This window comes from Rattus norvegicus, chromosome 10 (genome assembly GCF_036323735.1).
Source record: "Rattus norvegicus strain BN/NHsdMcwi chromosome 10, GRCr8, whole genome shotgun sequence".
Classification (NCBI taxonomy): domain Eukaryota; kingdom Metazoa; phylum Chordata; class Mammalia; order Rodentia; family Muridae; genus Rattus; species Rattus norvegicus.
This window is the reverse complement of record NC_086028.1, coordinates 72,913,649-72,926,908: the sequence shown is the minus strand read 5'-3', so window position 1 is coordinate 72,926,908 and position 13,260 is coordinate 72,913,649. Positions and strand designations below refer to the sequence as shown.

The following is a 13,260-nucleotide window of genomic DNA, read 5'->3' as shown; positions in this document are numbered from 1 at the left end:
CCAAAATGTTATGTATCTTGCATTTTTCAAGATTGTATTTTAATTATGTATATATCTTTATGTGGGTTTGTATATGAGTGCAGGTGTCCATGTAGGCCCATGGAGAACACTGGATCCAGGGCCCCTGGAATGACAAATTCACACATTAAATATGACAGGGTCACAGGCAGGAGTTGGGGATTTAGCTCAGTGGTAGAACACTTGCCCTGGGTTCGGTCCTCAGCTCCAAAAAAAACCAAAAAACAAAAAACAAAAAAACAGGAGTCACAGGCAGGTATAAACCGAAACTGAGCCATCTGTCCAGGCCCCAAAGCATATGTTTATATAAATTCAGCCTTTATTAGTTACTAGACTCATTTAAGACTGATTTTTTAAATATTTGTGTGTGTATGTGTGTGTGTGCTTGTGTGCATGCATGCGTGTGTGTTTGTGTGTGTGCGTGTGCGTAGGCGTGCGTGTGCTTTCTGAGACAGGTCTCGTGTAGCCCAGGCTGGTTCTGCACTTCTGAACCTATTGCTGCTACATCTCAAGTGCTGAGATTACAAATGTGTCCTTTCATACTGGCTAAAGTATTTTATCATTTACATGTAAGCAGTGTTTCAATTTTTATAAAACCTGTTCAAGGATATTATTCAGTTTTGGCCCAAACTCTTATTGTTTCCCTCTGGAATGAAATTGGGAAATATGATAACCCACCGAGGACCATATTAGATGACTAAATGAAAAGCTGGGACTAGAACTGGTCCACTCTACTCAACAAGTGCTGCCAAGGGCCCATTATAATCAAGGACTCTGCTGGGAGGACAAGGTACTGAAGCACAGTAAAGCAGTCACACTACCCAGAGCCCCCGCTTGGCTTTCTTTATTGGGCTAGGATAAGCTATTAATTTAGAACAGTCCCATAAACACTTGGCAATATAAGGTCAGGTCACTCCATCAACCTCTTCCTTATCCACCCTACCTGAGAAGAGCTAACTCTGGCAGGGAGAAATACCAGGATTCCCTTAAAATAAGACAAAACAGCAAAGAAAACACACACACACACACACACACACACACACACACACACACACACACACACACACACGCGTGCGCGCGGTGAGTGAGGGTACTGGGGGCTGGGGAGAGGCCTTTCCTAAGAAGGTAGGTGGACAGAAAACACAGCATTCAGGCAGGCTAGCGTCCTTGCAGTCTGCTACTTACTAGCTGTACTTCAGCTTCCCCATCTATAAGATGACAAAAACCTATCTTATAACAAGGAAAGTCTGAAAATTAAGTGAATTAATATTTGGAAAGTCCTTAAAACAGTGTCTGGTCATAGTAATTACTATTTAAATACTCATTTTAAAATCAGATTAAGGACAGTTATAATTTGTTAATTGCTACTTTGACCTTAAAAATATAACTCTGGGGACTGAAGAGAAGGGTCAGTGGTAAGGCAGTTTGAACAGAAGCGTGAGAACCAGAGTGTGGATCTTTAGTACTCATATACACGCCAATCATGAGGCAGAAACAAGCTGGCCTGGGCACTATGACTAACTGTGCTAGCCAAACCATGGGGATACTCTGCCTCAGTAAAAAAAAAAAAAAAAAAAAAAAAATATATATATATATATATATATGTATATATATATGTATATATAAAATACTAGATAAAATATTTTGTCTTTGAATTTAAAAATGTGAAGAAAACTAGTGCTTCAAAGGAGGGCAGATATAAAAGTCACTCCAATGATCAATCTGTGTCTTGTTTTGAGACAGTGTTTCTCTGTGAAGCCCTGGCTGGTCTGGAACTCAGAGACCTGCCTGCCTCTACTTCCCAGCCAACAGGATTTAAGGAGAGGACTATTTTGATAGCCAGCCTGATGGCACCTTTTTTTTTTTTTTTTTTTTTAGTTTTTGGATTTCAAATTTCAACTACAGAAATTAATCATTTATTAAATTCAAATTCAAATTTGGGTAGCCATAAAGCCATAAATTAAGAGGGCAAATCCAAGTGTTTTGTTTTTGTTGTTGTTGTTTACCTTAATTATTTAATTGAGTAATTAATTAATTTTGAAATAGAGTCTTAAAATACAGTCCTGCTGTCCTGGACTTTACTATGTAGAGCAAGCTTGGCTTTGAACTCAGAGATCTGACTGCCTCTGCCCTCTGAAAGCTAGGGTTAAAAGCACCCAGCTTTCCCCATCTGCCCACAGAAATCAGAAAAGGGTACCAGAACTACTAGAATAGAAATTATAAATGACTGCGAGCCATCATTTGGAAGGTGGGAACTGAACCCAGGTCTTCCGCAAGAGCAGCCAGTGATCCTAACCATTAAGCCATCTATCCCTCCAGTGCCCCACAACTATCTTTAGATAAAATTTATTGTTTTCTATTAAAATTTTATTTAAATCTTGGATCACAAGAGTTTGTTTTGAAGGAACTGAAATATGACAACAATTTTCGGTTAGTCTTTTTGTTATGACCTAAGTGGATGTGGTAGGGATTGTCTTGCCTTTCAGTAGTAACGGCTGACTTAACTTAGAGAAGGCTGTGTTCATCATGCTGTTAATAGGTGCTCACTAAATACTGACTGCTCAGCATTTCGTGTCCTGTTTGGAGACTCAGCAATTGCACAGTGTTCTCCATGCAGTCTCTTTTCCACAGCTTATCTAACAATGCAGCTCTGTTTATAGTTATACAGTCCTTCAGAACGGCCGCTGGAGTTTCACTTGCTTCATGCCATGCGTTAGAAGCCAGCACAAGCACTTCTCAGCCTTTTGGCTAAGACAAAATACAGAAGCTGCCATGACTATTTCCCCCCATATTCTGAGAAACTTTATAGACATTTCAAATTATCCTTCCTAAATGATGACAAAACAAAACCCAAACAACACAATGTGACGTAAACTACCCCAACAACAGGAGGTCTTACTATTGCTTCTATGTGTGTGTGTGTGTGTGTGTGTGTGTGTGTGTGTGTGTTCTTTGGTCTTTAGTGCTGGGGTTGGAGCCAGGGCTATGCATGCTAGGCAAGAGCCCCATCACTAAGCTACGGTCTCACTTCCTTCTTGTTCCTTTAAAAAATGTCTCTGTCCACATTCTTGCATTCTTGGCATCTTGCAGACAAGTAGTAACTTACAAAGTCATAATCCAGCTAAAATAAAGTTTTTTGTTGCTTTTGTTTTGTTTTGTCTTTGTTTTTTTGAGACAGAGATTTTCTATGTATCCTTAGCTGTCCTAGAACCTGCTCTGGGGACCAGGCTGGCCTCGGTCTGCCTATCCTGGGGTTAAACGTGTACATTACCATGCCTGTCTTGAAAATAAACTATTTTTAATAATACCCCAAATTAATAATTTAACAAATATGACTTCTCCAAAGAATGATTAGTATTAACCACTAGTAACACTAACAAGTAATCTATAAGAAGGTCTTACAGAATACAAAACCAGGAGTTTTGATGAAGGTTGCATAGAACTCCAAGTATACTTTCCAATTAAAAAAAAAACCTTCAGATTATGTTCATCTGTTCCTTAGGTTGCAGGAATATAGCACTCAAGCCACCATGCCTAGTAGACGACCCATAGGAAAATGCCCTTGGAACTCCAAATGGAAAGATAAGGTCCTTTTCTACCCTTTTTTGCATAATCCAAATTTCAACTCCCCAAAAGCTTTTCTAAAACACTTTTAGATTTATTTTAAAGTATACAAATATTTTTGCCTGCATGTGTGTCTGTGCGCTACATTCATGTTTGGTGCCAGTGGAGGTCAAAAGAGGGTGTCCAATCCTCTGTGTCTGGAGTTACAGATGGTTGTGAACCACCATGTATGTGGGTGCTGGGAATTGAACTCACGTCCACTTCAAAAGCAGCCGGTGCTCTTAACCACCGGAACCTGTCCCCAGACCCTCAAGAAGCTTCTAAGTCTTTAGTATTAGAAATGGAAATATTAGTGCTGAGTAACTCCTTAGTTATTTGGGTTGTATAATATCTAAGTCTTTAGTATTAGAAATGGAAATATTAGTGCTGAGTAACTCCTTAGTTATTTGGGTTGTGTAATATAAAATTACGAAGAAGACAGGGCTGAATGGGATGGCATATGCCTTTAATTCCAGCATCCAGGAGGCAGAAGCATGCTGACCCGTGAGTTCACAGCCAGTGTGGTGTACAAAATGAGTTCTAGGACAGCCAAGATGACACAGAGACCTAATTTCCAACAATATATAAGCCAGGCATGGTGGCACCTGCCTTTAATCCCAGTACTGGGAGGCAGAGGCAGACAGATTCTATGAGACCAGCCTGGTCTACAGAGTTCAAGGACAGCCAGGGCTACACAGAGAAACAAAAAAAGAAAAACCCAAAATATACTACCTACCTACACATACATTATGCATACACATAATCCAGCTAAAATAACTTAGCTAGCAATGCTTATTTATTAAAACACTAGATTAAATTTACAGTCAGTGGATAAGAGCCAGTTCATTCATGTTTATAAGTAAGTACATTACTAAACTCAGGATATGATCTAGTTGTCAAAGATAATTACTGCTAAAAAGAAAATAAAAGTAAACATCTTTAAAAGAAAAAATATTGGATTAAACTCACCAGTAACAAAAACCTACTTGTTGCTATATTTAAGACAGACAGCTTATAAACATGAATTTAGCCATCTTCTACTCTTAAAGATTGCACAGACTGTTTTCCTCAAAGAAGTAGCTGCAAATCTGGAAAATATTAGAGCTTAATCATTTTCTATATAAGATTGTACGTTTAAAATTTTTCTAATGGGCAAAATGGAACTCTGGATTCTCTTCAGACCATGTAAATTTTTCAGCTTAGTATTACTAATAGGCAAAGTGATGAACTCATCTTTACTCTGCTCATTCTCAGCTCCATGACCAGAGAGAGACGCCTTAACCTTAAACATCCACACTGGACTCTGTGCAGATGCTTAGTGAGAACAGAGCACTGCCTTTGAAATGTGCACTAGGTAAACTCGAGGACTATTATAAAACACATTTAGATGTTAACAGTCAGAAAACAATCACATCACAAACACAGGTCACCACATTTACAACTTGTAAATTCCTTCTCTAGTTCATATTCCCTTTGCTTTGTCAAATCTTCCCTAGAAGAACGGCTTAGCAAACATCTTACAGAGGTTCTTTCTAGATCTGCAAAAATGATAGAAATGCTCCCCCTAGGCCCTTAATCAAAACAGAGAAATGCCCCCTTCCTTCTCTTTCTGGTCTTCTCTGAAAGCTCTGACCCTTGTCTCACTCTGCAGGCTTGTCCGACCCACAGCCATGGGCCACACACAGCCCAGGGTAGTTATGAATGACGCTAAACACGAAATTACAGACATACCTAAGGCATTATGAGAATTTTTGTAATTTTTTAACTTGATTATGTGGTTATTGAGGGTGAACTTTGTCTTGATGTCAAAGCACTGGACAAGCTTGGAACCATGCATGAGGAAACGCGCCACTGCCAGTGTTTCTGCCAAATAAAATGCTATGCAAGTGAAGTCATGAAAACACTGCATTTTTCTCTGAGAAGCAAAGGCAGTGTTAACTGATGGAAAGAATCCCAGTGTCCTGGGATCTACAGCTTGTCTTCATGTCCTTGGATGAAGTCACAGCTCCCGCTGTCAGATTCTAGCCTGTACTCCTGAGTTCTCAGCTGTCCTGTCTGGGGAGCCAGTGCAGGCCTCCAGCACTCGCCACACCGAAGGCGTTGATTTTCAAAGAGCATGTGTTCTTATGAAGCTTATTGAAATGCTAAAGAGATCTGATTGTGGTAATCTCATTTGTGAAATAAAAAAAAACATATCTTAACAATAAACTGAAGTAAGCATTACAATAATTATGGAGTAAGAGTAAGGTCCAGGGTAGGCGCCAGAGCTTAGCTTCACAACTACAATACACTTGGAGGATGGAGAATTTTCATTTCACTGAAAATACACACTTTTATGTGGTGACAGATTCTCAAAATCCTTAAGAACAGATGAAACTTTCTATGTATTGTACACGCAAGGTTTATGTGAATTAGGCGTAGTAGCGGGAGAGGTATGGATGGGAGTGCGAGCACAGGTGCTAGTCAAAGCCAGAGGCAGTGGATCCCTGGAGCTCAAGTTACAGGCAGTCACGAGTCATCTGACATGGGCACTACCATCCTCTGCAAGAATGGTATATGCTCTTACCCCCTGAGCCATCTCTCCAGCCCCTGGTAATCATATATTGTTTAAAAATGCCTCGTTAAGAAGTCGTTGACATTTTAAAACTGCATATTCCTATTTGTTACGCAAACAAAGATTAAAATGCGATAAAAATATAAATGTCCTTATAAACTACCATTATAGAAGCAGTGAACTCGAATGTCTCCTACCTGTTGGATAGTAGGCTTGGGAGTACTGCGCTGAGGGTGTGTAGTTACTATATTTTTGGGAGGAGCTGACCATTGTTTGAGGACCTTGTTGAACGTGAACAGATGTGGCGCTGGGCTGCAGCGTATAAGTAACCTCGGTTGGAAATCTCTGTAGTACAGGAAATGGAACCCCTTTATCTGAAAAAGTGGGAGACGTCTCCACTTGTCCAGGGTGCATTCCAAGGGAGTTCTGCCATGTTCTAGGAGGAATCGGGGTACGATCTAAACCTTTCAGAGGGAAAGTGCTGTGGTTGTGGGATGAAGTTGATACGTAGGAATAAGGAGACAAATTATCTCGCCGGAATGACCGGTGAAATTGTCCTACAGCCACTGGTCCTGCATAAAAGAGGAAGAACACATTTACAAACTTTACAATATACCATCAGACAGTAAAACCAAAGGTCAAAAAAACTGTTCACCTATCAGATTCTTTTTAACACAATGGAATTTCAAATTCAGCAAAAACAAATTTGGAATACGATGCTGGAAGACCAAGCAGCTCTTGGTTTTTAACAGGGGGCCAGAGTAAGGTTGCCATAGCTACATGACACTCAAACTAGGAGTTCCCAGGCAGCCACGTACCACTTACTACACAGATAATCCATAATGGATAATAATTCATAACTCGAGCCACAAAGATACCGTGCCCTTTATCCCCCTTTCAATGACTGTTTTATTTCTTTATGACAATGATTAAGTCACTATCTCCTTGTTGTTTGAGTGTGCCTGCTACAGCATGTGTGTGGCTGTCAGGATGGTTTCTGGACTTAGTTCTCCCCACCTCCAAGCGGGTTCTGGGGGTAGGGTTCAGCATCTTTACCCTGAGCCATCTCACTGGTCCCTTTATTTATTTATTTTACATTTATTTATGTAGCTAATTTTTTGGAAGCAGTCTTGCTATGTTGCTCTGTCCCGGCCTGATTGTTCACTACATAGCCCAGGTTCTAACTTGAAGCCCTGAAGCATTGTCCTGCCTCAGCCGACTGAGTGCAAGGATCAAAGGCCTGCGCCACAACACTCAGCTTAAAAACAACCCTTGTATTAAAGTCAGGGTGAAAACTCTCGTCCAGTTCTCTTCGTCTTCTCAATCAATCAAGTGGTCACTTTCCATGAGGCTTTTGGTTCGGTTGTTTTTTCTTTGCAGGTCTGGGGATCAGCCAAGGGTTTTGCATAGCACTTGATCCAGTGAGCTATACTGCAAGCCCTGCATTTTTATTTTCCTTTAGTCCCTAATAGAGACCTTTCCCAGGTACCAAACACTGACTTGCACATGTGTCATAGGAAGCAATGATTAAACCTTTAGATACCTAGTCTCAGAGACTCTGACACAGCTTTTTTAAAAAAAAAAAATCTAACCATATAGGAAAAAAATGGACAAAAGTATATAATTTAAACATGATAGCTATAAATATTATAGTATTATAGCCTGGATTTACTTTAAGGATTGCAATTCATTTTTTTTTTTTGGTTCTTTTTTTCGGAGCTGGGGACCGAACCCAGGGCCTTGCGCTTCCTAGGTAAGCGCTCTACCACTGAGCTAAATCCCCAGCCCCAGGATTGCAATTCTTAAATATAAAATAATTAAACTAATTTATTCAAAAGGAGAATATTACCTATTGGTTACATGTGTGGTTCACAATTTCCTTTCAACATGTTTTACTAAACTAATCATTAATTTATTAAGCTAGTCTTTATTAAACAGAGGCAAAACTTAATTTATGTGTGACTTTAGTGCCAAGCTATATGTTGAAAGATGTCACTCAAATATCTACCCATTCAAAGTATAAAGCACTCAACACTTTGCATGTCTCCTATTCTATTTCTATAGCAATCAATTTCCTTAGCAAATAAAGCCTTAACACAAAGTATAAGGAAATACATTCGTGAATACTAACAATACAAATTCTGGAGCCTGAAAAATCAAGGACTCTATTTAATGGAGAAAAAAATTGCAAATTCAGAAGCACAAAGAACAGCCTTTATGACATTGCTTGCCTACCAGTTTCTAACATTCATATTCCTTGAACTTACCACCAACAATCTGGTTTTCCTAAGGAAACTGGTACTTTTCCCAACAGTTGTTTCTGAGAATACCAACTACCATATCCCCTACTTGATTTCTCTACATATAGCTCATTTAACCTTCTGAACTCTTCAGGGATAGGCTGTTAAATCTCTAGTTGGGTTCCAAAAATGTAGTTTAGATCTGAATTAAAAAAATAAGTTCTGCTTCTCCACTGATCAACTGATTGATGGGTAATTACCTATTTTAGCTGCTGAAAATAAAATACTGTCAGGGCTGGAGGCCACACCTCACTGAGGAGCTGTCCACAGTTGCTGGCTTCTGGGAAAAGGAGAGTCCATTTTCTTTAAGGGTGTGGCCCCTAATGGGTCAACCATGCTCCAGTGGATGGCCCACACCCAGGAGTACATGGGCAGTATAAATTAGTCTCAGTTTTATATATATATATATATATATATATATATATATATATATATATATATATAAACAGGTTCAAAAAAGTTGTGTGGGGGGTAAGAAAAGATCATTAATTTGTCTCATAAAGAACTAAGACATAATTAGTTCTTTATTGTTCTTTTAAGGACTGGGTAATAGGACTCTCTCTGACCAACTTTATAAACTACCACATTCATGTCTTCAGAATATCTTTAAGGTATATTTGGCAATGTTTGAATTTAGAATTCTGGAAATATAGGCCATGATGAGTTTTTGTCTTTAAAGATTCTGTTCCTTTTATGGAAATGAAATCAAACTAACCATCCATCAACAATCCCAAATTTTGCTTATGGAGAGCCTATGGTATCCATACAAGACTTTAAACTCATACTTCCCAGAATTTGACCATTATAACAAATATTAGAAGTTGTCAGTGCCCAGCTCCAAAAAAAAGGAAAAAAAAAAGTTGTCAGTGGAAAAAATTAACATAAATGAACTAACAAAAAAAATGAAGACAAAAAAAAAAAGACAGAATGTTCACACTTTTTATCAAGTATATTCTTGACTTAGTAGATCTAAATAAAAGAAGGCTAAGTCCTAAAACAGACTACTCTACAATTAAGGACGATATGGAAGGTAGGAAGCAGCACTCATATAAATGAGGCAAGTTGATGTAGAATAAAAAAATTAGGCATGGGAAGCCAGGCAAGGTAGTACATGGCTATAATTTCAGTTTTGGGAGGCTGAGTTAAAAAAAAGTCAGGATCAATCCAACTACACAGCAAGACCTGTGACCAAAAAAATTAAAACAGAAAAACAAAAAACCCAAAACGAGAGGTGAGGAAAAGTAGAAGGGCCAAAGACCTTTGAACATAAAAGCAAACGAATTGCAACAGTGTTTCTGAACTTAGCAGCAGAATCACATTACCCCTGAACGAGCAACACAATTGCCTTCTGAGCTAAGTCTGTGCTGCAGGCAATCCTAACCGCCTCTGCACAGGACAAACAGGAAGAGATGGGAGATGCATGAAGACACACATCCTACACAAACACTGAAGAGGTATGAGTTCTTTTCTTTTCTTTTTTTTTTTTTTTTTTTTTTTTTTTTTTTGGTTCTTTTTTTCGGAGCTGGGGACCGAACCCAGGGCCTAGAGTTCTTTTCAACAACCTTTAAACTGCTTAAATCTGGACACTGTCCTTATGAATACAACGGGAAAAATAAAATAACAAAAGAGGATTCACTGGGTAAAGGAACTTGTCACCAAGCCTGATGACTCCAGTTTGATCCCAGTAGAAGAGAACAGACTCGAAACAAGTTGTCCTTTGACCTCCACACACATGCCATACCTCAAGAGCATGTGTGTGCACGTATACACAAATAAGTAAATATACGTAATTTTAAACGCCAACGAAAAGAATTCAACTGGTTTAAGACAGGTAGAGGGAAAGATGAAAGAGAACGGCTATTCCCTGTCTTTTCTCCTTATGCCCCCTAGAAATAAGGCTTGAAAAACAAAACAAGATAAACAAACAACCCAAGCTAGAGATTCCCCTGAACACACATTCTGTAGGATTGTCTCCATGGTCTTTCTCCACACCATTCCTCAGCCAAATCAAGGGCCACTGCCCTGAGGTAGCTCACTATTCCTTTAGAATGCCTTTAGAACATTCCTGTGCCAGTCATTTTCCCAGCTTGTTACTAGAACTTTAACCTAGTTCCTTATCTTCTAAACTCCACAGACAGAAAACCAGGGCCCTTCTCTTCCAGATTCCAAAGCCAGCACTGCCTGCTTCGGTGCTGGGCCTAGATTAAACTGGCCATAGTGTTATTTGCACATTTACATTTTCCCCATACTTCAAAGTCTGAAAATTGTTTCTATTACTCTTCTGTGTGAAGGTGAAAAGAAATCCAGCTTCCTGTTGCTTTCTTGGTACAGCTGTCTATTGTGACCTCCATATAGAGCAAGGGGACACTGTCACCCTCACCTGTGTAAAGGTGCAGACTGGCACCTCAAATCAAGTTCATGAAATAACTGTGACCACAGGTTTCGTAACTTTTCATTGAATATTTACACAGTTCCCCCTCCCCCTCCCCTGATCCGGAATGACCAGGAGTTGTGAAAGCCCAATAAATTATAAATGTATGCATTTTAAAATTCTTTTAAACTAAGCCTTGACATCTGGTCTTTGTTTCGTCTTTAGCCATTTTGCTTTATGTTTGTCCAACCACAACATCTCAAGTAAGGCATCAAAACTCCAAGTATTAGTGAATTGGTCCTACTCTACACTGGATCAAAGCTTGCCCCTTAGATTATGAATAAACAGTGTCTACAGTTCTATTCATGTCAATAGGTGGGAGGTGACGTGTCCCAGAACAATCGTGCACTCCAGGGACCTGTTCCTCTTTTCCTTGGTTGGGTAAATAATGCCTTAAGTTTCCTTGGTGGTGACATTGTTCCTTTGCACCAAACCTGTAGCGTGCCTGTTCTTTTAACTGTGGGACAATGGAGGCCTCTCCTACCCAGTGCTTTGATAAAAACAGTGGAGAGACTAGGTCCTGGTAATTGATTCAAGAGGTCTGGGAGTAGGTTAGCTCTTGGGGCTCACTCTACTTTTTTTGGAGAAGAGTGGAGAGCAAGCCTAAAGCCCAAGTCCTTTTAGCAGCTAAAACCAGATGAGGGAGACGCTTATGGTCTCTTGCCAAAGGAAATGCAAGTGCTAGTGAGGATGATGTGACCTAGTCTTGGGGTTGTGCAGAACCAGTGTTCATTCCCTGCTGCCCACGTGCTTGATGGAGAGCGAGGATCCAGGTGGCACACACTCACCATGCTGCTCTGGCCGGGGCCCAGCGGGCTGGGGCGGCGGGTCCTGATGCTGCAGCGGGGAGGTAGAAGCTGAGGCCGAAGCAGAGGCTGACGTGATGAGGAGCCGCTGGAAGCGGTTGGGCGGGCGACAGGGCACCTCCAGTCCGGCCGCCAGCTTGGCCTTGTTGGCGCTGGTGAGCCTCTTGAGGTGAACGAGCAGCTGAGGCTGGTCGCGGCGGAAGTGCGGGCTGTGGAAGTGGTGGAGTGGCCCGTCGCCCGCCGGCCCGCCAGCCCCAGGCCCGGGCCCGGGCCCCGCCGCCCCTGGCCCACCCAGCACCACCTTGCGGAAGCCGTAGAGGTTGAGCTGGCGGATGAAGCTGGTGAAGTTGGTGGTTTTGAAGAGCTCGGGCTCGGCCCCGGCCGCCCCGACGCCGCTGCCGCCGCCCCCGCCGCTGCTCCCGGCTCCCCCCGCGCCCCCGGCACCCGGGCCGGGCGGGCTGAGCAGCTCGGCCTCGAAGAGCGGCTGGTCGATGAGCAGCCCCTCGCCGCGGCCGTCCCAGCGGATGGAGCGGTACCGAGGGCTGTTCACCAGCCGCCACAGCTTGGCGGGGAAGTTGTTGGGGTTGATGGGGGTGGACAGCAGCGCCTCCTCCATCGCCCGCCCGGGCCCTGGGCCTCGCCCCGCCGAGCCTGGCTCTCCCACCGTTCTCGATCCCCCGGGCCTTCGCTGCGCCCTGCCCCCTCCTGCCAGCGCCCGGCCGCCGAGGCCCGGACCGTTGGCGCACGAGTCCCGGCACGCCCTCTGTGTGGCCAATGGGGCCTCGAGTTCCCGCCGCGTGGTGGCCGACGGGGCGCGAGCCCGCCCTCCCCCTCCGTGGGGTGCACGCTTTCGACGGCGGCGGGGACACTGCGACACAAGGCTACCTTCGCGTGCCTTCCAGAACCGGCCCCTCTCCGTCTGGTCCCCAGAGGGCAGCACACCAGGGAACTGTGGTTCCTGAGGAGAAAGCGGCCGGGTTTACCTAGGCAAACTCTGAGGGGCTCCAGTAGGGCAGGGCGGCCAGCGGGGATTCAGAACGCAGAGTGCGCTCAGGCGATACGCAGCTAATGGTTCCTGAGAACAGAGGAGCCCACTCCAGTCTTCCCTAACAGTCGAACTGCTGCTCTCTTCAAATAAAAATGACGGGGTTTGGGGGCTGGGGGCAGGTACAGTAACCGTAGCACATGAACTTATTCATTGTGTATATAGTAGCATAGTTACACCTTTAAAAAAAAAACTTGAATTCAAATTAGATGAGACCCTGCAGTACCTGGCAGAAGGGAATAAATGAATAGGATTGTGCTTAATGACCAGCTGTGATCTCCCAGACAAGAAAAAAATGAATCTCACTTTTGAAAGGGGACAGAATCTTAACAAAATAAATTCCTTTCGCAACAAACCCGAAATACAGGAGAGGCTGCCAATGAGTACCAGTTTGTTTTGGTTTTGCTAAAACCCAGCCTGGACCTCAAACTCGCCTTAATCCTCCTGCCTCTAGCTCCCAGTGTACAAGGCTAGGAATCTAGTCCAGTGGCGGAATGCTTTAT

The 13,260-nt window shown here is 42.5% G+C and overlaps 1 protein-coding gene across 2 annotated transcripts in view; it reads right to left on the bottom strand.

The window, feature by feature from the left end:
- The window catches only part of Hsf5 (heat shock transcription factor 5), a 43,920-nt gene extending 30,741 nt beyond the window's left edge, over nucleotides 1-13,179 (bottom strand). For both annotated transcript variants that reach the window (XR_005490402.2, XM_039087374.2), the window contains exons 1-2: nucleotides 11,695-13,179; nucleotides 6,373-6,747 (exon numbers count right to left, since the gene is read on the bottom strand). Coding sequence is in view for 1 of the 2 variants with exons in the window: in XM_039087374.2 (XP_038943302.1) it covers nucleotides 6,373-6,747; nucleotides 11,695-12,328 (1,009 nt within the window). In the remaining variant the exon portion in view is untranslated. The remainder of the gene's footprint in view (nucleotides 1-6,372; nucleotides 6,748-11,694) is intronic.
- Between the last annotated feature and the right edge of the window lie 81 nt (nucleotides 13,180-13,260).